The 24637-nt window shown below is 52.4% G+C and overlaps 1 protein-coding gene across 1 annotated transcript in view; it reads right to left on the minus strand.

Moving 5' to 3' along the window:
- Positions 1–2219: 2219 nt before the first annotated feature.
- The window catches only part of PPP1R12C (protein phosphatase 1 regulatory subunit 12C), a gene marked incomplete at its 5' end in the record, with an annotated part of 31604 nt that continues 9186 nt past the window's right edge, over positions 2220–24637 (minus strand). The window contains 15 exon segments of the mRNA XM_058822753.1: positions 2220–2628; positions 3101–3151; positions 4536–4586; positions 5963–6067; positions 7762–7828; positions 8706–8776; positions 10840–10947; positions 13040–13130; positions 15308–15323; positions 15326–15364; positions 15853–15899; positions 15980–16241; positions 17394–17575; positions 20560–20651; positions 20968–21042. Of these exon segments, the coding sequence (XP_058678736.1) occupies positions 2542–2628; positions 3101–3151; positions 4536–4586; positions 5963–6067; positions 7762–7828; positions 8706–8776; positions 10840–10947; positions 13040–13130; positions 15308–15323; positions 15326–15364; positions 15853–15899; positions 15980–16241; positions 17394–17575; positions 20560–20651; positions 20968–21042 (1344 nt within the window).

A 24637-nucleotide genomic window follows, 5' to 3' on the forward strand; every position in this document is an offset into this window, starting at 1 on the left:
CCACAGGCACCCTGCCCCACAAGTTACCCACAGTGGGGCTGCCCCACATCTGACACACAGCCGTGGCCCACAAGTGACCCACAGTGGGGCTGCCCCACAGCCGCCCTGCCCCACACCTGAGCCCCATGGCTGCCCCACATCTGCCCCACAAGTGACCCACACTGGGGGTGCCACCCATCTGACCCACACTGGGGCTGCCCCCCGGCAGGGCTGGCCCACTTCTGGGGCTGCCCCACAGCTCTAACCCACATCTGAGCCGCGGCCACTCCATGGCTGGCCCACTTGTGGGGCTGCCCCACAGCAGGACTGACCCACGACTCTTGACCCCAAATCCAGCCTGCAGTGGGCCCACAGCTGCCCCACAGCTGCCCCACTCTGACCCTCAGTCACCCCCGCAGCCCCTGTGGGGCCAGGCAGCGAGCTGTGGGGCCAGGACCTGCCCCACGGCTGCCCCATAACCTTCTCTCCCCCTCAGCAGCCACAGGAGGGGAGGTGGGGTGGGGAGGGGGCGACTTGTGGGGCTGACAGCGACGGCTGCCCCATAGCAGCCCCCAGCCGTGACCAGGGGGGGTTTGGGGTGGGATCTGTGGGGAGCAAGACTGGGGAATCTGTGGGGCAGAACTCAAGATCTGTGGGGGCAGAGCAGCTGCTTGTGGGGCAGAGCTCAGGATTTGGGGAAAAGCTCAAGATTTGGGGGGCAGAGCTCCGGATCTGTGGGGCTGCACTTGGGGGGCAGAGCTCCGGATCTGTGGGGCTCTGTTGTGGGGCAGAGCTCCGGATCTGTGGGGCTGCACTTGGGGGGCAGAGCTCAGGATTTGGGGGCTCTGTTGGGGGGCAGAGCTCCGGATCTGTGGGGCTCTGTTGGGGGGCAGAGCTCAGGATTTGGGGGCTCTGTTGGGGGGCAGAGCTCCGGATCTGTGGGGCTCTGTTGGGGGGCAGAGCTCCGGATCTGTGGGGCTCTGTTGGGGGGCAGAGCTCTGGATTTGGGGTCTCTGTTGTGGGGCAGAGCTCCGGATCTGTGGGGCTCTGTTGTGGGGCAGAGCCCCGGATCTGTGGGGCTGCACTTGGGGGACAGAGCCCCGGATCTGTGGGGCTCTGTTGGGGGGCAGAGCCCCGGATCTGTGGGGCTCTGTTGGGGGGCAGAGCCCCGGATCTGTGGGGCTCTGTTAGGGGGCAGAGCTCTGGATTTGGGGTCTCTGTTGGGGGGCAGAGCTCCAGATTTTGGGGGGGCTCTGTTGGGGGGCAGAGCCGCGGATCTGTGGGGCTGCACTTGGGGGTCAGAGCCGCTCCCCCTTTGCCCCCTCCCCACTTTAACCGTGCCTCAGTTTCTCTCTCTCTCCCTGCTGCCGAGGTCTCGCCCCCGCCCGCCCCACGGACAGAGACCCCCGGACCCCCGCCCGCCCCACGGAGGATGGAGAGACCCCCGGAGGGCGCCCCCCGGCCGCGGCCCCGCCCCGCACGGAGCCCCGCCCCCCCCGGGACCCCTCCCCCCCGTCATCGCCGCCAGAGCCGCCGCACACGGAGCCCCCTCCCCCGAAACCCCCCGAAATCGCAGCCAAAAGTGGGGAGGGGGCTCCAAGCCCAGCCCCCAAACAACGCCCAGCCCGGGGGGCTCGCGGGGGCTCCAGCGCCGCCGCCTTCGTCACCACCGCCACCATCGTCATCATCAGCGCCATGATGGCTCCTCCTCCTCCTCCCCTGGGTCTGCTTTGCGCTGCTCAATTTCCCCTTTTTTGGTTCGTATTTAATTTATTTCCACACCCCCGTCCCCCCCCCCCCGCCCCGTCCCGTCCCCCACCCCTCCCCCTCCCCCCGCTCGTCTCTTTGCAGGTAAAATCGCCCCTCCCCCCTCCCCTCTTTCCCCTCCCCCCTCCCCCACCCCCCTTTTTTCTCTTTTTTAAGCTTTTTTTGGACAGAATAAAGAAGAAAAAGATAAAAAAAACCAACCAAAAAACCCCAAAAAAAGAAACAGGGTTGGAGTTTTGGGTGGGTGGGGGAGGGGTCAGGGTTGGGGGTGGGGGTGGGGGAGTTTGTACCTACAGAGTTCTACAAATATATTTATATAAAAAATATAAAAACAGATAAAAAACCACGCCTCCTGTGCGCCCCTTCCCCACGGTTTTCCTTTATTATTTTCTCTTTTTTCATTTTTCCCTTTTTTTTTTTTTTTTTCACAAAAATATTCGCGCGGGGGGGGGGGGGGGGGGGGGGAGGGTGCAGGGATGGTCAAAGGGGCGGGGCGCTAGGAGGCCCCGCCTCCCACGGTCTGATTGGACGAACAGCATGCGGGGAGAGGTGGGGGCGGGGCCTGGTGCGCACCAGACCACGCCCCCATTTGGCCACACCCCTTTGGCAGCTTTCACCTCAGTGCAATTAACGGCTCCACCCCCGGATTGGCCACACCCCCTTGGCACCAGCTCCACCCACTCCCTTTGGCCACGCCCCTGGCGCGTGTGGCTCCGCCCCCGAGCGGGGGAGGTTTGGTGGATTGGGAGGGTGGATTTGGGGGGGTCCTGGGGGGAATTTTTGGGGGGTTTTGGGTCATTTGGAGAGTTTGCTGATGACCCTGATCAGCGCCGCGTTCTCGTCCTTCAACCGCTGGTTGTCAGCCCGAAGGTCTGACAGGGCCTGGGCAGAGGCCGCGGGTCAGAACCACCCCGAAAACACCCCAAAATCGCCCCAAAACCATCCTAAAACTACCATGAAATTACCCGAAAAACTATCCTGAAACTACCCCAAAACTGCCCCAAAATTATCCCAAAACTACCAAGAAACCACCCCAAAATCACTCTGGAACGGCCCCAAAAACATGCCAAAGCCACACCAAAGCCATGCTGAAAACACCCCAAAACCACTCTAAAACTACCTCAAAACCACACCAAAATTACCTCAAAATCATCCTGAAACCACACCAAAGCCAGCCTGAAATCACCCCAAAATTACCTCAAAATATCCCCAAAAATGCTTCGAAACTACCCCAGAATTGCCCCAAAAATCACCTCCAAACTACCGTGAAACCACCCCAAAAATCACCCTGAAATCCTCCTGAAACCACCCTAAAATCACCCCAAAATTCACCCCCAAACCACCCTGAAATCACCTTCAGTTCCTCCTCCAGCTCAGCCGCCTTCAGCTCCAGCGCCCGGCGCTCCTGGGGGACACGAGGGGAAGATTTAAAGGTAAACGTGAGGGAAAAGGGAGAAAAAGGTGAGGAAAAAATGGCAAAAATGTGAGGGGAAAACCATGGGGGAAAAAGAAGGAAATGTGAGGGGAGAAAAGGGGGGAAATGTGAGGGGAAAATGGAGGAAACGTGAGGGAGAAAAGAGCGGGAAAACGTGAGGGGGTGGGAAAATGGCGGCGAACGTGAGGGTAAAATCGAGGAAATCTGAGGAGAAAAATGGCAAAAATGTGAGGGGAAAATGAGGGGAATGTAAGGGGATAAAGGGGGGGAAATGTGAGGGGAAAAGAGGGGAAGTGTGAGGGAAAAAGGGCGGGAAATGTGAGGGGGAACAAAATGGCAGCAAACGTGAGGGTAAAATGAAGAGAAAGGTGAGGAGAAAAATGGCAAAAACGTGAGGGAAAATTGAGAGAATTGTGAGGGGAAAACAGGAAATGTGAGGGGAAAAGTGCAGGAAACATGAGGGGTAAAAGGAGGCAATGTGAGGGGAGAAAAGGGGGGAATTGTGAGGGGAAAATGGAGGGAAACATGAGGGGGGAAATGGAGGAAACATGAGAAGAAAATGGAGAGAAATGTGAGGGGGAAAAAGGGTGGGAAAACATGAAGGGAACAAAATGGCGGCAAACATGAGGGTAAAATGGAGGGAAAAGTGAGGAGAAAAATGGCAAAAATGTGAGGGGAAAACGGAGAGAATTGTGAGGGGAAAAAAGCAAGAAATATGAGGGAGAAAATGGAGAAAATGTGAGGGCAGAAAAGGGGGGAAACATGAGGGGAACAGTGGTGAGAAATCTGAGGGGAAAAATGGCAAAAATGTGAAGGGAAAAGGGTGAGAATTGTGAGGGGGAATGGGGGAAAAACGTGAGGGGAAAAAGAAGGAAATGTGAGAGGAGAAAAAGGGGGAATTGTGAGGGGGACAAGGTGGGAAATGTGAGGGGAGAAAAGGGCGGGAAACGTCAGGGCAGCAAAATGGCGGCGGCCGTGAAGGGAAAAGCAGAAAATGTGAGGAGAAAGTGTGGGAAATGTGAGGGGAAAATGGATGAAAAACATGAGGGAAGAAAAAGAAGAAATGTGAGGGCAAAAAAGGGGGGAAAGTGTGAGAGGAAAATGAAAGAAATTGCAGAAATGTGAGGGGAAAATGGAGGTGAAATGTGAGGGGAGAAAACGGCGGGAAAATGTGAGGGGAGCAAAATGGCGGCGACCGTGAGGGGAAAAGGCAGAAAACTTGAGGAGAAAGCTCAGGAAACTCGAGGTAAGAGCAGGGGAATGTGAAGGGTTCTTAGTGGGGGTGGTTTTTGGTGGTTTTGGGTGGTTTTTGGGTGGTTTTTGGGTCTATTTTGGTGATTTTTGGGACACTCACGAATCTCTCGAGTTCGAGCCGCGCCGGCCGCTCCGCGCTGCGCTCCTGGCGCTGGGGGGGAAAGGGAACGGGGTGAGGGGTCTGGGGCACTGAGTGACCACTGGGTGACCACTGAGTGACCACTGAGTGACCACTGAGTGACGCCTGAATGACCACTGACCTGAGTGACCCCTGTGACCCCTGAGTGACCACTGAGCTACCACTGAGTGACCACTGACCATTGAGTGACCACTGAATGACCACTGACCTGAGTGACCCCTGTGACCCCTGAGTGACCACTGAGCTACCACTGAGTGACCACTGAGTGATGCTGAGTGACCAATGAGTGACTGCTGAGTGACCAATGACGGACCACTGAGTGACCATTGATACTACATGACCCCTGAGTGACCACTGAGTGATCCTGAGTGACCATTGAGTGACTGCTGAGTGACCACTGCCCTGAGTGACCGAGTGACCAATGAGTGATCCTGAGTGACCACTGAGTGTGACCAATGAGTGATACTGAGTGACCACTGAGTGACCATTGAGTGACCGTGACTGACCACTGAGTGACCACTGAGTGACCATTGAGTGACCGTGACTGACCACTGAGTGACTGAGTGACCATTGAGTGACTGCTGAGTGACCACTGAGTGACTGCGACTGACCACTGAGTGACCGCTGAGTGACCACTGAGTGACCGCGACTGACCACTGAGTGACCGCTGAGTGACCACTGAGTGACCGTGACTGACCACTGAGTGACCATTGAGTGACCATTGAGTGACCATGACTGACCACTGAGTGACCACTGAGTGACTGCGAGTGACCACTGAGTGACCACCAAGTGACCAAGTGACCATGACTGACCACTGAGTGACCACTGAGTGACCACTGAGTGACCACTGAGTGACCACTGAGTGACCGTGACTGACCACTGAGTGACCATTGAGTGACCATTGAGTGACCATGACTGACCACTGAGTGACCACTGAGTGACTGCGAGTGACCACTGAGTGACCACCAAGTGACCAAGTGACCGTGACTGAGCACTGAGTGACCACTGAGTGACCACTGAGTGACCACTGAGTGACCACTGAGTGACCGTGACTGACCACTGACCATTGAGTGACCACTGAGTGACCATGACTGACCACTGAGTGACCACTGAGTGACCACTGAGTGACTGCGAGTGACCATGACTGACCACTGAGTGACCATTGAGTGACCATTGAGTGACCATGACTGACCACTGAGTGACCACTGAGTGACTGCGAGTGACCACTGAGTGACCACCAAGTGACCAAGTGACCATGACTGACCAGAGTGACCACTGAGTGACCATTGAGTGACCGCGACTGACCACTGAGTGACCACTGAGTGACTGCGAGTGACCACTGAGTGACCACTGAGTGACCCCAGCGTGACCCCAGCGTGACCCCTGACCTGCGTGACCCTCTCGAGCTCCAGCCGGCTCTGGGTCAGCGCCAGCTCCGCCTCCTGCAGCTGCTCCCGAATCCGCTCGTTTTCAACCCAAAGCTCCTGGAACAGCTGGGGGGGGGAGGGGCAAAAGGTGGGGCAGCTCCCCCCTGACCCCCCCAAACCTGGGGAGCCCCAAAATTACCACCCAAATTCCCCCAAAATCCACAGACACCCCCAAAATCACTCCAAATTCCCAAAAACTCCCTCCAAATTTCACCCAAAATTCTGAAAAATTGCCCCCAAAATCCCCAAATTCCCCCAAAATTACCACCCAAATTCCCCCAAAATTACCACCCAAATTCCCAAAAACTCCCTCCAAATTTCACCCAAAGTTCTGAAAAATTTCCCCCAAAATCCCCAAATTCCCCCAAAATTACCCCCCAAATTCCCCCAAAATCACTCCAAATTCCCAAAAACTCCCTCCAAATTTCACCCCAAATGCTGAAAAATTCCCCCCCAAATCCCCAAATTCCCCCAAAATCACCCCCCAAATTCCCCCAAAATTACCACCCAAATTCCCAAAATCTCCCTCCAAATTTCACCCAAAGTTCTGAAAAATTTCCCCCAAAATCCCCAAATTCCTCCCAAAATTACCACCCAAATTCCCCCAAAATCACTCCAAATTTCCAAAAACTCCCTCCAAATTTCACCCAAAGTTCTGAAAAATTCCCCCCAAAATCCCCAAATTCCCCCAAAATCACCCCAAATTTAACCCCAAAGTCTTTCAAATGTCCCCAAATCCCGATATTCTCCCCAAAGTTCCAGAAATCTCCTGAATTCCCCCCAATCTGACGAAACCATCCCAAATCTCCCTCGAAATCCCTTCAATCCCCCCAATATCCACAATTTCTCCCCAAAATCCCCCGAATTCTCCACAAAATCGCCCAAATTGCCCCAAATTCTCCAAAATTGTTGAGCCCCAAAGCCCCTCCCCATCTCCCAAGCCCCTCCCCCGCCAAGCCCCTCCTCCTGCCAAGCCCCCCGCCAAGCCCCTCCCCTATCCCCAAGCCCCTCCCCCTGCCAAGCCCCTCCCCCTGCCAAGCCCCTCCCCCCTGCCAAACCCGCCCCCCCTGCCAAGCCCCTCCCCCTGCCAAGCCCCTCCCCCTGCCAAGCCCCTCCCACCTGCCAAGCCCCTCCCCCTGCCAAGCCCCTCCCCCCTGCCAAGCCCCTCCCCCTGCCAAGCCCCTCCCCCTGCCAAGCCCCTCCCACCTGCCAAGCCCCTCCCCCTGCCAAGCCCCTCCCCTGCCAAGCCCCTCCCCCTGCCAAGCCCCTCCCCTGTCCCCAAGCCCCTCCCCCTGCCAAGCCCCTCCCCCTGCCAAGCCCCTCCCCCGCCAAGCCCCTCCCCCCTGCCAAGTCCCTCCCCCTGCCAAGCCCCTCCCCCTGCCAAGTCCCTCCCCCTGCCAAGCCCCTCCCACCTGCCAAGCCCCTCCCCCCTGTCAAGCCCCTCCCCCGCCAAGCCCCTCCCACCTGCAAAGCCCCTCCCCCTGCCAAGCCCCTCCCCCTGCCAAGCCCCTCCCCCTGCCAAGCCCCTCCCCTGTCCCCAAGCCCCTCCCCCTGCCAAGCCCCTCCCCCTGCCAAGCCCCTCCCCTGTCCCCAAGCCCCTCCCCCTGCCAAGCCCCTCCCCCGCCAAGCCCCTCCCCTATCACCCAAGCCCCTCCCCATGCCAAGCCCCTCCCCCCACCAAGCCCCCCCGCCCAGCCCCGCCCCCTGCCAAGCCCCTCCCCCCACCAAGCCCCGCCCCCTGCCAAGCCCCTCCCCCTCACCTGTTGGTAATCGAAGGGCGGGGCCGGCGGGGGGCGGAGCCCGTTGGGGGGAGGGGCGGGGGCGTGGCTGTGGGGGAGGGGAGGGGGTGAGACCCCCCCAAAATCAGCACAGGACCCCCCAAAATTCACCCAAATTCACCCCGGGACCCCAAAATCACCCTGGGACCCCCAAAATTCCACCCAGGACACCCCAAAATTCACCCAAATTCACCCCGGGTCCCCAAAATTCCACCCAGGACCCCAAAATTCCACCCCCAGGACCCCCCAAAATTCACCCAAATTCACCCTGGGACCCCAAAAATCCACCCAGGACCCCCCAAAATTCACCCAAATTCACCCCAAATTCACCCTGAGACCCCAAAATTCCACCCAGGACCCCCCAAAATTCACCCAAATTCACCCCAGGACCCCAAAATCACCCTGGGACCCCCAAAATTCCACCCCCAGGACCCCCCAAAATTCACCCAAATTCACCCCAGGACCCCAAAATTCCACCCAGGACCCCCCAAAATTCACCCAAATTCACCCCAGGACCCCAAAATCACCCTGGGACCCCCAAAATTCCACCCAGGACACCCCAAATTCACCCAAATTCACCCCAAAATCACGCTGGGACCCCAAAATTCCACTCAGGACCCCCCCAAAATTCACCCAAATTCACCCCGGGACCCCAAAATCACCCCGGGACCCCAAAATTCCACCCAGGAACCCCCAAAATTCACCCAAATTCACCCCAGGACCCCCAAATTCCACCCAGGACCCCCCCAAAATTCACCCAAATTCACCCCAGGACCCCAAAATTCCACACAGGACCCCCCCCAAATTCACTCCAGGACCCCGAAATTTCCCCTAAATCCCCCAAAATTCCTCCAAAGTCACCCAGGACCCCCCAGACCCCCCAAATTCCCCCAAATTGCCCCAAATTCCCCCAAATTCCCCCGTACCTGGGTGGGGGCGGGGCCTCCTCCGGGGTGGGGGCGGGGCCGGAGCCACCTGGGGGTACCTGGGGGGGGTCCTGGGGGGAGACCCCCGAAAATCCCCAAAAAAATCCATAAAAAACTCCAAAATCCCCCCAAAATCCCCCAAACTGCCCCAAATCACAACCTCCACCCAGGACCCCCCAAAATCCCCCAAATTCTCCCCAAAATCCCACAAAATGCAGCCAAAAACCCCCAAAATCCCCAAATTCCCCCCAGAACACCCAAAACTCACCAAAATTCCCCGAATTCTGCTCAAAATCCCCCCAAAATCCCCCCAAAATCCCCCAAATTGCCCCCAGTTCCTCCCAAATCCCCGAAATTCCTCCAAATTCTCCCAAATTCCCCCAAATTTCCCCAAATTTCCCCAATTTTCCCCAAATTTTCCCAATTTCCCCAAATTTCCCCAAACTCCCCCCAAATTTCCCCAAATTTCCCCAAATTTTCCCCAAATTCCCCAAATTCCCCCAAACTCCCCCAAATTTCCCCAAATTTCCCCAAATTTTCCCCAAATTTCCCCAAATTTCCCCAAATTTCCCCAAATTTTCCCCAAATTTCCCCAAATTTCCCAAACTCCCCCAAATTTCCCCAAATTTCCCCAAATTTTCCCCAAATTTCCCCAATTTCCCCAAACTCCCCAAATTTCCCCAAATTTCCCCAAATTCTCCCCAAATTTCCCCAATTTCCCCAAAATCTCCCCAAATTTCCCAATTTTCCCCAAATTTTCCCCAATTTCCCCAAATTTCCCCAAATTCTCCCCAAATTCTTCCCCAAATTTCCCCAACCATTTTCCCCCAATTTCCCAAATTTCCCCAAATTTTCCCCAATTTATTTCCCCAAATTTCCCCAAATTTCCCCAAATTTTCCCCAATTTCCCCAAATTTCCCCAAACTCCCCCAAATTTCCCCAAATTTCCCCCAAATTTTCCCCAAATTTCCCCAAATTTCCCCAAATTTTCCCCAAATTTCCCCAAATTTCCCCAAATTTCCCCAAATTTTCCCCAAATTTCCCCAAATTTCCCCAAACTCCCCCCAAATTTCCCCAAATTTCCCCAAATTTCCCCAATTTCCCCAAACTCCCCCAAATTTCCCCAAATTTCCCCAAATTCTCCCCAAATTTCCCCAAATTTCCCCAAAATCTCCCCAAATTTCCCCAAATTTTCCCCAAATTTTCCCCAATTTCCCCAATTTTCCCCAAATTCTCCCCAAATTTCCCCAAATTTCCCCAAATTTTCCCCAAATTTTCCCCAAATTCCCCCAAACTCCCCCAAATTTCCCCAAATTTCCCCAAATTTTCCCCAAATTTCCCCCAAATTCCCCCAAACTCCCCCAAATTTCCCCAAATTTCCCCAAATTTTCCCCAAATTTCCCCAAATTTCCCCAAATTTCCCCAAATTTTCCCCAAATTTCCCCAAATTTCCCCAAACTCCCCCAAATTTCCCCAAATTTCCCCAAATTTCCCCAAACTCCCCCAAATTTCCCCAAATTTCCCCAAATTCTCCCCAAATTTCCCCAAATTTCCCCAAAAATCTCCCCAAATTTCCCCAAATTTTCCCCAAATTTTCCCCAATTTCCCCAATTTTCCCCAAATTCTCCCCAAATTTCCCCAAATTTCCCCAAATTTTCCCCAAATTTCCCCAAATTCCCCCAAACTCCCCCAAATTTCCCCAAATTTCCCCAAATTTTCCCCAAATTTTCCCCAATTTCCCCAATTTTCCCCAAATTCTCCCCAAATTTCCCCAAATTTCCCCAAATTTTCCCCAAATTTTCCCAAATTTCCCCCAAATTTTCCCCAAATTTCCCCAAATTTTCCCCAATTTCCCCAAATTTCCCCAAATTCTCCCCAAATTTCCCCAATTTTCCCCAAATTTCCCCAAAATCTCCCCAAATTTTCCCCAAATTTCCCCAAATTCTCCCCAAATTTCCCCAAATTTCCCCAAATTTTCCCCAATTTCCCCAAATTTCCCCAAATTCTCCCCAAATCTCCCCAATTTTCCCCAAATTCCCCCAAATTTCCCCAAATTCTCCCCAAATTTCCCCAATTTTCCCCAAATTTTCCTGAATTTCCCCAAATTTTCCCCAAATCCCCCCCAAACACTCACGGCCGGCTCCCGCCCGCCCTCGTCCCTGATTGGCTGCTCCTGGCCACGCCCCTCGGCGGCTCGGCCAATCCCCTGCTCCGCCGCCCTCAGCTCCGTCAGGGTCACGCCCTGGGGTCATGCAGGGGTCAGGGGTCAGCCAGGGGTCACGGGGGCGTTTGGGGTGAATTGGGGCCATTTTGGGGCATTTTGGGGGGATTTTGGGGCAGTTTTGGGGGGATTTTGGGGCAGATTTTGGGGCCTTTTTGGGGCATTTTTGGGGGGATTTTGGGGCAGTTTTGGGGGGATTTTGGGGCAGATTTTGGGGCCTTTTTGGGGCATTTTTGGGGGGATTTTGGGGCATTTTTTGGGGGGATTTTGGGGCATTTTGGGGCATTTTGGGGGGATTTTGGGGCATTTTTGGGGCACAACTGGGGGGATTTTGGGGCAGATTTTGGGGCATTTTTGGGGGGGATTTTGGGGCAGATTTTGGGGGGATTTTGGGGCATTTTGGGGCATTTTTTGGGGCACATCTGGGGGGATTTTGGGGCAGTTTTGGGGCAGATTTTGGGGCATTTTTTGGGGGGATTTTGGGGGGATTTTGGGGGAGATTTTGGGGGGATTTTGGGGCATTTTTGGGGCACATCTGGGGGAATTTTGGGGCAGTTTTGGGGGGATTTTGGGGCAGATTTTGGGGCATTTTTTGGGGGGATTTTGGGGCATTTTTGGGGCACATCTGGGGGGATTTTGGGGGAGATTTTGGGGCCATTTTGGGGCATTTTTGGGGGATTTTGGGGCATTTTTGGGGGTTTTGGGGCATTTTTGGGGCACATCTGGGGGGATTTTGGGGGAGATTTTGGGGCCATTTTGGGGAATTTTTGGGGGGATTTTGGGGCATTTTTGGGGGGATTTTGGGGCAGATTTTGGGGCATTTTTTGGGGGGATTTTGGGGCATTTTTTGGGGGGATTTTGGGGCAGATTTTGGGGCACATCTGGGGGGATTTTGGGGCAGTTTTGGGGCAGATTTTGGGGCACATCTGGGGGGATTTTGGGGCATTTTTGGGGGGATTTTGGGGCAGATTTTGGGGGGGATTTTGGGGCAGTTTTGGGGGGATTTTGGGGCAGTTTTGGGGCACATCTGGGGGGATTTTGGGGCAGTTTTGGGGGCATTTTGGGGCGTTTTTAGGGCATTTTGGGGGGATTTTGGGTGGGCTTCGTGACAATTTTGGGACGTGAATTTTGGGGTATTTTTGGGGGGATTTTGGGGTGTTTTTAGGGCAGTTTTGGAGGCAGTTTTTTTTTGGTGATTTTGGGGCAGTTTTTGGGTGATTATTAGGAGATTTCGGGGCCGTTTTTGGGGCATTATTTTGCTGGATTTGAGGTGAATTTTGGGGTGATTTTGGCAGTTTTTGGTCCCCTTGTGCTGCCAGGCGGCTCCGGGCCCTGGGCGGATTTTGGGGCCGTTTTTTGGGGTGACTCTGAGGTGGGTTTGGGGCAGTTTTTGGGGTGACTCTGAGGTGGGTCTGGGGCAGTTTTGGGGTGACTCTGAGGTGGGTTTGGGGCAGTTTTGGGGTGACTCTGAGGTGGGTTTGGGGCAGTTTTTGGGGTGACTCTGAGGGGGGTTTGGGGCAGTTTTGGGGTGACCCTGAGGGGGGTTTGGGGCAGTTTTGGGGTGACCCTGAGGGGGGTTTGGGGCCGTTTTTGGGGTGACTCTGAGGGGGGTCTGGGGCAGTTTTGGGGTGACTCTGAGGGGGGGTCTGGGGCCGTTTTTTGGGGTGACTCTGAGGGGGGTTTGGGGCAGTTTTGGGGTGACTCTGAGGTGGGTCTGGGGCAGTTTTGGGGTGACTGAGGTGGGTCTGGGGCAGTTTTGGGGTGACTCTGAGGGGGGTTTGGGGCAGTTTTTGGGGTGACTCTGAGGTGGGTTTGGGGCAGTTTTGGGGTGACTCTGAGGGGGGTTTGGGGCAGTTTTTGGGGTGACTCTGAGGTGGGTCTGGGGCAGTTTTGGGGTGACTCTGAGGGGGGTTTGGGGCAGTTTTGGGGTGACTCTGAGGTGGGTCTGGGGCCGTTTTTTGGGGTGACCTTGAGGTGGGTCTGGGGCAGTTTTTGGGGTGACTCTGAGGGGGGTTTGGGGCCGTTTTTTGGGGTGACCTTGAGGTGGGTTTGGGGCAGTTTTGGGATATTTTTGGGGTGGATTTGGGGTGGATTCGGGGGGTTTTGGTCCCACCTGCGTCGCTCTCCGCGCCTGCCGCATCAGGCGGCTCCGCGCCTTGCGCTGCGACTCCGACTCCTCGTCACGGGCGGGCGGCTGGAACGGCCTGCGGGGAAAATGGGGGAAAATGGGGATTGTGTGGACAAAAATTGGGATTTTGGGCACAGAAATTGGGATTTTCGGCACAAAAATGGGGATTGTGGGCACAAAAATTGGGGTTTTAGGGGGAAAAACGGGGATTTTGGGAGGAAAATGGGGATTTTAGGGGGAAAAATCGCAATTTTGAGCACAAAACTGGGGATTTTAGGGGGACAACGGAGATTGTGGGGGGAAAATGGGGGTTTTGGGCACAAAAATGGGGATTGTGGGCACAAAAATTGGGATTTTAGGGGGGAAAATGGGGAATGTGGGGGGAAAATGGGGATTGTGGGGGGAAAATGGGGATTTTAGGGGGAAAATGGGGATTGTGGGGGGAAAAATGGGGATTTTAGGGGGAAAATGGGGGTTTGGGGGGGAAAAATGGGGATTGTGGGGGGAAAAATGGGGATTTTGGGCACGAAAATGGGGATTTTGGGGGGAAAAATGGGGATTGTGGGGAGAAAATGGGGATTTGGGGGGAAAATTGGGATTGTGGGGGGAAAATTGGGATTTGGGGGGAAAATTGGGATTGTGGGGGGAAAAATGGGGATTGTGGGCACGAAAATGGGGATTGTGGGCACAAAAATTGGGATTTTAGGGGGGAAAATGGGGAATGTGGGGGGAAAATGGGGATTGTGGGGGGAAAATGGGGATTGTGGAGATAAAAATGGGGATTGTGGGGGGAAAATGGGGATTTGGGGGGAAAATTGGGATTTGGGGGGAAAATTGGGATTGTGGGGGGAAAAATGGGGATTTTGGGCACGAAAATGGGGATTGTGGGGGGAAAAATGGGGATTGTGGGGAGAAAATGGGGATTTGGGGGGAAAATTGGGGATTGTGGGGGGAAAAATGGGGATTGTGGGCACGAAAATTGGGATTTTAGGGGGACAAATGGGGATTTTGGGCACGAAAATGGGGATTGTGGAGAGAAAAATGGGGATTTGGGGGGAAAATGGGGATTGTGTGGGGACAAATGGGGATTGTGAGGGGAAATGAGGATTTTAATGGGACAAATGGGGATTTTGGGCAGAAAAATTGGGATTTTAGGGGGAAATGGGGATTTTGGGCAGAAAAATGGGGATTTGAGCAGAAAAATGGGGATTGTGTGGGGACAAATGGGGATTGTGGGGGGAAATGGGGATTTTAGGGGGACAAATGGGAATTTTGGGCAGAAAAATGGGGATTTTAGGGGGACAAATGGGGATTTTGGGCAGAAAAATGGGGATTGTGTGGGGAAAATGGGGATTGTGGGGTGAAAATGGGGATTTTGGGGAGAAAAATGGGGATTGTGGGGGGAAAAATGGGAATTATGTGGAGAAAAATGGGGATTTTCCGCACAAAAATGGGGATTTTAGGGGGAAAATGGGGATTTTGGGCAGAAAAATGAGGATTTTGGGGAGAATAATGGGGATTGTGGGGGGAAAATGGGGATTTTGAGCAGAAAAATGGGGATTGTGTGGGGAAAATGGGGATTTTAGGGGGACCAATGGCGATTTTGGGCAGAAAAATGGGGATTTTGGGGTAAAATGGGGATTTGGGGGGAAAATGCGGATTGTGGGGAGGAATGGGAGAAAAAAATGGGGTTTGAGGAAGTTTGGGGGGAACTTTTGCGTATTTTTGGGGGTCCCAGGTGGGTGTTTGGGGATTTTGGGGGTCCCAGGTGGGATTTTTGGGTATTTTTGGAGGTCCCAGGGGGGATTTTGGGGGTCCCAGGGTTTTTTTTTGGGGAATTTTGGGGGTCCCAGGTGGGTGTTTGGGGATTTTGGGGGTCCCAGGTGGGATTTTTGGGTATTTTTGGGGGTCCCAGGTGGGATTTTTGGGTATTTTTGAGGGTCCTAGGGGGGTTTTTGGGTATTTTTGGGGGTCCCAGGTGGGATTTTTGGGTATTTTTGGACGTCCCAGGGGGGTTTTGGGGATTTTTGGGGGTCCCAGGTGCGTTTTTTGGTATTTTTGGGGGTCCCAGGTGGGGTTTTGGGTATTTTTGGGGGTCCTAGGGGGGTTTTTGGGTATTTTTGGACGTCCCAGGGGGTTTTTGGGTATTTTTGGGGGTCCCAGGTGGGTATTTGGGGATTTTTGGGGGTCCCAGGGGGTTTTTGGGTATTTTTGGGGGTCCCAGGGTGTTTTGGGGTGGGGGCGGGGCCTCACCTGCGCACCCTCGGCTCGGGGGGGTCCCGGGGGGCTCCGGGCGGGGCGGGGGAGGGGCTGTGGGGGAGGGGCGCAAGCATCAGCCGCTCCCATTGGAAGCCCCTCCCCTTTTCAGCCCTTCCCATTTAAAACCCCACCCATGCGAAGCCCCTCCCACCTAAACCCCGCCCTTTAATGCCCCTCCCTGATTTAGGCCCCGCCCTTTAATGCCCCTCCCTTATTTAGGCCCCTCCTCTTTAGGCCCCGCCCTTTTAGGCCCCTCCCCGATTTAGGCCCCTCCTCTTTAGGCCCCTCCCTTTTATGCCCCTCCCTGATTTAGGCCCCTCCCCTTTAAGCCCCACCCCAATTTAACCCCACCCCTTTTAAGCCCCGCCTAGTTTTAGGCTCCGCCCCTTTAAGCTCCTCCCCACTCAAACCCCTCCCCTTTTAAAGCCCCTCCCCTCTAAGCCCCGCCCTTTAAAAGCCCCTCCCACATTCAACCCCCACAAATCAAGCCCCTCCCACTTTAGGCCCCGCCCCCTTTCAGCCCCTCCCCCTCTGCTCACCTGGGGGGTCTCTGGGTGGGGGAGGGGCGGCCGGGGGGCTCCGAACCCTGCGGGGGGAGGGGCCGTGAGGGGGCGTGGCCAAGCTCAGGAAGGGGCGTGGCTGGTACCAAAAGGGGCGTGGCCTCACCGTGGGCGGGGCCTGCAGGCGCGGGGAGGAGGCGGAGCGGCGCACGGGGGGCGGGGCCTGGGCGGGGGGCGTGTCCCGGGCGCGGCCTGGCCACGCCCCCAGGGAGCCGGACCTGCAGAGAGCCCCGGGGGGGGGCTGGGGGGGCGGTGGGGGCGGGGCCTCGCCCGGGCCCCGCCCCTTTGCCCATTTATGGAGGGAGGGGGGAGGGGCCTTACCGGCAGTGGGGGGGAGGGGCCGTTGGGGGGCGGAGCCTCGGGGGAGTCTGAAAGGGGAGGGGGAGGGGCAGTGAGAGACCCCGCCCCCTCCCAAAATATCCCCAAAAATCCCCAAAATCCACAAAGATTCCCCAAAAACCCCCCCAAAACTCCATTTTCTGCCCCAAATTCCCCTTTTCCCACCCAAAATTCACTTCTTTCCATCCAAACCAGCCCAAAATCCCCATTTTTCCCAAAAATCCCCATTTCCCGTCAAATTCCCATTGCTTTGTCCAAAATGCCCATTTTTTCCCCCTATAATCTCCATTTTTCCACCCCAAATCCCAATTTTTCCCCCCCAAAATTCCCTTTTTTCTCCCCAGATTCCATTTCTCCCTTAAACCCCCAATTTTCGCCAAATCCCCATTTTACCACGTCCCCATATTCCCATTTTTCACCCAAAATTCACTTTTTTCACCCCAAATTCACTTTTTTCTCCCCAGATTCCATTTCTCCCTTAAACCCCCAATTTTCGCCAAACCCCCATTTTACCACGTCCCCATATTCCCATTTTTCACCCAAAATTCACTTTTTTCACCCAAAATTCCCTTTTTTCTCCCCACATTCCATTTCTCCCTTAAACCCCCAATTTTCGCCAAATCCCCATTTTACCACGCCCCCATTTTTCACCCCAAAATTCACTTTTTTCACCCAAAATTCACTTTTTTCACCCCAAAATTCCCTTTTTTCTCCCCAGATTCCATTTCTCCCTTAAACCCCCAATTTTCGCCAAACCCCCATTTTACCACGTCCCCATTTTTCACCCAAAATTCACTTTTTTCACCCAAAATTCACTTTTTTCTCCCCAGATTCCATTTCTCCCTTAAACCCCCAATTTTCGCCAAACCCCCATTTTACCACGTCCCCATATTCCCATTTTTCACCCAAAATTCACTTTTTTCACCCCAAATTCACTTTTTTCTCCCCACATTCCATTTCTCCCTTAAACCCCCAATTTTCGCCAAATCCCCATTTTACCACATCCCCATTTTTCACCCAAAATTCACTTTTTTCATCCAAAATTCCCTTTTTTAACCCCAATCACCCCCCAAAATCCCAATTTTTGATCCCAAGATCTCCAATCAATCTTCCCGCCCAAAATTCCCATTTTTTTTCCCCGTTTTTTTCCCAATTTCGCGTTTTCCCCTCCCCCCGCTCACCCCCCGCCTGGGGGCGGGGCTCCCCCTCCGGCCCCTCCCCCTCGCTGGCCCCGCCCTCGTCGCTCTCGGCCCCGCCCCCTCCCGGGGGGCTGAGGGGGGGGGGCAGCGCCCCCTCCCCCACCCGCTCCCGGGCCTGCAGCAGCGACAGCTTCTCCCGGGAGCTGCGGCGGGACACCGACGTTCTGAGGGGAAAAACGGCAAATTCGGGCAGAAATAAAAATTATACATTATAAACATTTCAGTTTGGGCGAAAAAACGGGGAAATTCCGTGAAAAAACGGGGAAATTCGGTGAAAAAATGGGGATTTTAGGGGCAATAATGGCGGTCTGGGGCTGCTCCCGGGAGCTGCGGCGGGACACCGACGTTCTGAGGGGAAAAACGGCAAATTCGGGCAGAAATAAAAATTATACATTATAAACATTTCAGTTTGGGCGAAAAAACGGGGAAATTCCGTGAAAAAACGGGGAAATTCGGTGAAAAAACGGGGATTTTAGGGGCAATAATGGCGGTCTGGAGCTGCTCCCGGGAGCTGCGGCGGGACACCGACGTTCTGAGGGGAAAAAACGGCAAATTCCGGCAGAAATAAAAATTATACATTATAAACATTTCAGTTTGGGCGAATAAACGGGGAAATTCCGTGAAAAAACGGGGAAATTCGGTGAAAAAATGGGGATTTTAGGGGGAAAATGGGGATTTTAGGGGCAATAATGGGGGTCTGGGGCTGCTCCCGGGAGCTGCGGCGGGACACCGACGTTCTGAGGGGAAAAACGGCAAATTCGGGCAGAAATAAAAATTATACATTATAAACATTTCAGTTTGGGCGAAAAAACGGGGAAATTCCGTGAAAAAACGGGGAAATTCGGTGAAAAAATGGGGATTTTAGGGGCAATAATGGCGGTCTGGGGCTGCTCCCGGGAGCTGCGGCGGGACACCGAGGTGCTGAGGGGAAAAACGGCAAATTTGGGCAAAAATACAAATTATAGATTAAAAACATTTCAGTTTGGGCGAAAAAACGGGGAAATTCGGCGAAAAAATGGGGATTTTAGGGGGAAAATGGGGATTTTAGGGGCAATAATGGGGGTCTGGGGCTGCTCCCGGGAGCTGCGGCGGGACACCGAGGTGCTGAGGGGAAAAACGGCAAATTTGGGCAAAAATACAAATTATAGATTATAAACATTTCAGTTTGGGCGAATAAACGGGGAAATTCCGTGAAAAAACGGGGAAATTCGGTGAAAAAATGGGGATTTTAGGGGCAATAATGGCGGTCTGGGGCTGCTCCCGGGAGCTGCGGCGGGACACCGAGGTGCTGAGGGGAAAAACGGCAAATTTGGGCAAAAATACAAATTATAGAATATAAACATTTCAGTTTGGGCGAAAAAACGGGGAAATTCCGTGAAAAAACGGGGAAATTCGGTGAAAAAATGGGGATTTTAGGGGCAATAATGGCGGTCTGAGGCTGCTCCCGGGAGCTGCGGCGGGACACCGAGGTGCTGAGGGGAAAAACGGCAAATTCGGGAAAAAATAAAAATTATATAAATGATAACTTCAGTTTGGGCGAAAAAACGGGGAAATTCGGTGAAAAAATGGGGATTTTAGGGGGAAAATGGGGATTTTGGGGGGAAAATGGGGGTCTGGGGCTGCTCCCGGGAGCTGCGGCGGGACACCGACGTTCTGAGGGGAAAAACGGCAAATTCGGGCAAAAATACAAATTATAGATTATAAACATTTCAGTTTGGGCGAAAAAACGGGGAAATTCGGTGAAAAAATGGGGATTTAAAATGGCAAATTTGGGCAAAAATAGAAATTATAGAATATAAACATTTCAGTTTGGGCGAAAAAACGGGGAAATTCGGTGAAAAAATGGGGATTTTGGGGGGGATTTTGGGGGCGTTTTCTGGGGATTTTGGGGGCATTTTCTGGGGATTTTCAGGATTTTTTTTTGGGGTAATTTCCGGGTGGTTTTGGGGTATTTTCAGGGGTTATTTTTGGGGTAATTGTGGAGATTTTTGGGGGTATCCTTTGGGTTTATTTTTGGGGCGATTCCCAAAAATGTTTTTTGGGGGTATTTTGGGGACATTTCTGGGGTTATTTTTGGGGTGATTCCGGACATTTTTGGGGCTATACTTCGGGTTTATTTTTGGGGCAATTCCAGCATTTTTGGGGGTATTTTGGGGACATTTCTGGGGTTATTTTTGGGGTAATTTCAGGGTGGTTTTGGGGTATTTTCAGGATTTATTTTTGGGGTAATTTCAGGGTGGTTTGGGGTATATTTAGGGTTCATTTTTGGGGTGATTCCGTTGTTTTTGGGGGTATTTTGGGGACATTTCTGGGGTTATTTTTGGGGCGATCATGGACATTTTTGGGGGTATAGTTTGGGTTTATTTTTGGGGGGATTCCGGACATTTTTGGGGGTATCCTTTGGGTTTATTTTTGGGGCGATCCCGTTGTTTTGGGGGTACTTTCGGGGCCATCCCGGGTTATTTTTGGGGTTATTTTGGGGTTATTTCGGGGCCATCCCGGGTTATTTTGGGGTTATTTTGGGGTTATTTTTGGGGTTACTTTGGGGCCATCCCGGGTTATTTTTGGGGTTATTTCGGGGTTATTTCGGGGTTATTTCGGGGTTATTTTGGGGTTACTTTTGGGGTTATTTTTGGGGTTATTTTGGGGTTGTTTTTGGGGTTATTTTGGGGTTATTTTTGGGGTTATTTTGGGGTTATTTTGGGGTTATTTTTGGGGCCATCCCGGGTTATTTTGGGGTTATTTTTGGGGTTATTTTGGGGTTATTTTTGGGGTTACTTTGGGGTTATTTTTGGGGTTATTTTTGGGGTTACTTTGGGGTTATTTTTGGGGTCATCCCGGGTTATTTTTGGGGTTATTTTTGGGATATTTTTGGGGTTATTTTGGGGTTATTTTGGGGTTATTTTGGGGCCATCCCGGGTTATTTTTGGGGTTATTTTTGGGGTACTTTGGGGCCATCCCGGGTTATTTTTGGGGTTATTTTTGGGGTTATTTTTGGGGCCATCCTGGGTTATTTTTGGGGTTATTTTGGGGTTATTTTGGGGTAATTTTGGGGTTATTTTGGGGTTATTTTGGGGTTATTTTGGGGTAATTTTGGGGTTATTTTGGGGTTATTTTGGGTTATTTTGGGGTTATTTCGGGCTCTCACCGTCGCTGTTTGCTGCCCCCCGTGGGGGGAGGGGCTCCCTCGGTGGCTGCCGGGGGTGGGGGAGGGGCCCCCGGGTCCTTCTGCCGGCGCAGCTGGGGGGGGGAGGGGAGGGGAGGGGGAGGGGCGGTCACGGGGAGCCCCCGGGGACCCCGGAACGGGGGAGGGGTCCGGGGGGGCACTTTGGGGGATTTTGGGGGAATTTGGGCAGTTTGGGGCATTTTGGGGATTTCTGGGGGAGATTTCGGGGCAGTTTTCTGTGGCTTGGTCTGAATTTGAGGGTTTGGGGCTGAATTTTGGGGTGATTTTGGGTGTTTTTGGAGCGAATCTGTGGATTTTGGGGTGATTTTGGGTGTTTTTGTGGTGATTTTGGGTGTTTTTGGGGCGAATCTGAGGGTTTTGGGCTCTCACGTGGATCTGCCTGCGCTGCAGCTCCTCCAGCAGGGGCAGGGTCTCCTCATCGGCCAGGTCACAGGGACGCTGCCCCTGCCAGGGACACGGCCAGAAACTGTCCCAAAACCTCCCAAAATCACCCCAAAAATCCCCCCAATAATCCCCAAAAAACAGCCCAAAAATCCCCAAAAAATCCCCAAAAAACACCCCAAAAAATCCCTCAAAAAACCCCCCAAAATCCCCCAAAAACTCCCCAAAAGCCAGCCCAAAAATTCCCCCAAACCATCCAAAACCAGCCCCAAAAACCACCCCGAAAATCCCTCAAAAAATCCCCAAAAACCACCACAAAAATCCCAAAAAAAATCCCCAAAAAATCCCCAAAAACCTCCCCAAAAACCAGCCCAAAAATCCCAAAAAAAATCCCCAAAAACCACCCCAAAAAAACCAAAAAAATCCCCCAAAAAATCCCCAAAAATTCCCCAAAAAAATTCCCCAAAAGCCAGCCCAAAAATCCCCCAAACCATCCAAAACCAGCCCCAAAAAGCACCCCAACAATCCCTCAAAAAATCCCCAAAAAATCCCAAAAATATCCCCAAAAACCACCACAAAAATCCCTCAAAAATTCCCCAAAAAACTCCCCAAAAGCCAGCCCAAAAATCCTCCCAAACCATCCAAAAACAGCCCCAAAAACCACCCCAACAATCCCTCAAAAAATCCCCAAAAACCACCCCAAAAATCCCTCAAAGGATCCCCAAAAATCCCCCAAAAAAACCCCAAAAATCCCCAAAAACCACCCCAAAAATCCCCAAAAAATCCCAAAAAATCCCGAAAAATCCCAATTTCCCCGGTTTTATTCTCACCACGTTGTTCTGGGGGCTCATGTCGCACAGGTGCTCGCACAGCAGCCGGCACGGCCCAAACCCCCAAAACACCCCAAAAACCACCCCAAAAATCCCTCAAAAATCCCCAAAAAAATCCCCAAAATTCCCCAAAAAATCCCCCAAAAATTCCCCAAAAATCCCCCAAAACTATCCAAAACCAGCCCCAAAAACCACCCCAAAAATCCCCAAAAATCCCCAAAAAATCCCCAAAAACTCCCCAAAAATCCCCCCAAAATCCCCAAAAAATTCCCCAAAAAACTCCCCAGAAACCAGCCCCAAAATCCCCCCAAACCATCCAAAAACAGCCCCAAAAACCACCCCAAAAATCCCTCAAAATAATCCCCAAAAATTCTAAAAAAATACCCAAAAACCACCACAAAAATCCCCAAAAATTCCCCAAAAAACTCCCCAAAACCACCCCAAAAATCCCCCAAAAAATCCCTCAAAAATCCCCAGAAACCACCCCAAAAATCCCTCAAAAAATCCCAAAAAAATTCCCCAAAAAAATCCCCAAAAACCACCCCAAAAATCCCTCAAAAATCCCCAAAAAAAGCCCCAAAAACCACCACAAAAATCCCCAAAAATTCCCCAAAAACCTCCCCAAAAACCAGCCCAAAAATCCCCCTAAAATCCCCCAAAAACTCCCCAAAAACCAGCCCAAAAATTCCCCCCAACCATCCAAAACCAGCCCCAGAAACCCCCCCAAAAATCCCTCAAAAAATCCCCAAAAAATCCCTCAAAAATTCCCAAAAATTCCCCAAAAACCACCACAAAAATCCCCAAAAATTCCCCAAAAAACTCTCCAAAAGCCAGCCCAAAAATCCCCCAAACCATCCAAAAACAGCCCCAAAAACCACCCCAAAAATTCCCCCAAAAATTCCCCAAAAATCCCTCAGAAAACCCCCAAAAATCTCCCAAAAATTCCCCAGAAAACTCCTCAAAAACCATCCTAAAAATCCCCCAAAACCATCCAAAAACACCCTCAAAAACCACCCCAAAAATCCCTCAAAAATCCCCAAAATTCCCCAATAAATCCCCAAAAATCCCCAAAAATCCCCAAAATCCCAATTTCCCCCGGCTGCGCTCTCACCACGTTGTTCTGGGGGCTCATGTCGCACAGGGGCTGGCACAGCAGCCGGCACGCCCCAAACCCCAAAACACCCCAAAAACCACCCCAAAAATCCCTCAAAAATCCCCAAAAATCCCCCAAAAATCCCCAAAAACCACCCCAAAAATCCCCCAAAAATCCCCAAAAATCCCAATTTCGCCTGGTTTTGTTCTCACCACCTTGTTCTGGGGGCTCATGTCGCACAGGTGCTCGCACAGCAGCCGGCACGCCCCAAACCCCCAAAACACCCCAAAAACCACCCCCAAAATCCCCCCAAAAAACCCCCAAAACCACCCCAAAAATCCCTCAAAAAATCCCCCAAAAATTCCCCAAAAATCCCAAAAAATCCCCAAAAGCCAGCCCAAAAATCCCCCTAAACCATCCAAATCCAGCCCCAAAAACCACCCCAAAAATCCCTCAAAAAATCCCCAAAAATCCCTCAAAGAATCCCCAAAAACCACCCCAAAAATTCCCCCAAAGAAACCCATAAACCACCCCAAAAATCCCTCAAAGAATCCCCAAAAACCACCCCAAAAATCCCTCAAAAAACCTCCAAAAATCCCAAAAAAATTCCCCAAAAAATTCCCCAAAAATCCCCCAAAACTATCCAAAACCAGCCCCAAAAACCAGCCCCAAAAATCCCCAAAAATCCCCCAAAAAACCCCAAAAACCACCCCAAAAATCCCCAAAAATCCCCAATAAATCCCAATTTCCCCGGTTTTGTTCTCACCACGTTGTTCTGGGGGCTCATGTCGCACAGGTGCTCGCACAGCAGCCGGCACGCCCCAAACCCCAAAACACCCCAAAACACCCCAAAAATCCCTCAAAAATTCCCCAAAAAATCCCCAAAAACCACCACAAAAATCCCCAAAAAATTCCCCAAAAAACTCCCCAAAAACCACCCCAAAAATCCCCCAAAAATCCCCCAAAATCCCCAAAAATCCCTCAAAAATCCCCCAAAAATCCCCAAAAACCACCCCAAAAATCACCAAAAATCCCCAATAAATCCCAATTTCGCCCGGTTTTGTTCTCACCACGTTGTTCTGGGGGCTCATGTCGCACAGGTGCTCGCACAGCAGCCGGCACGGCCCAAACCCCAAAACACCCCAAAAACCACCCCAAAAATCCCTCAAAAATCCTCCAAAACCACCCCAAAAATCCCGAAAAAAATCCCGAAAAAATCCCCAAAAACCACCCCCAAAATCCCCCCAAAAAAACCCCAAAACCACCCCAAAAATCCCTCAAAAAACCTCCAAAAATCCCTCAAAAAATCCCCCCAAAAATTCCCCAAAAATCCCCAAAAAATTCCCCAAAAAACTCCCCAAAAACCACCCCAAAAATCCCTGAAAAATCCCCAAAAATCCCCAAAACTCCCCAAAAATCCCCCAAAAATGCCCAATAAATCCCAATTTCGCCCGGTTTTGTTCTCACCACCTTGTTCTGGGGGCTCATGTCGCACAGGTGCTCGCACAGCAGCCGGCACGCCCCAAACCCCCAAAACACCCCAAAAACCACCCCAAAAATCCCCCAAAAATCCCCCAAAACCACCCCAAAAATCCCTCAAAAAATCCCGAAAAAAATCCCCAAAAACCACCCCCAAAATCCCCCCAAAAAACCCCCAAAACCACCCCAAAAATCCCTCAAAAAATCCCCCAAAAATTCCCCAAAAATCCCCAAAAATCCCCCAAAAATGCCCAAT

This window comes from Ammospiza caudacuta, chromosome 34 (genome assembly GCF_027887145.1).
Source record: "Ammospiza caudacuta isolate bAmmCau1 chromosome 34, bAmmCau1.pri, whole genome shotgun sequence".
Classification (NCBI taxonomy): domain Eukaryota; kingdom Metazoa; phylum Chordata; class Aves; order Passeriformes; family Passerellidae; genus Ammospiza; species Ammospiza caudacuta.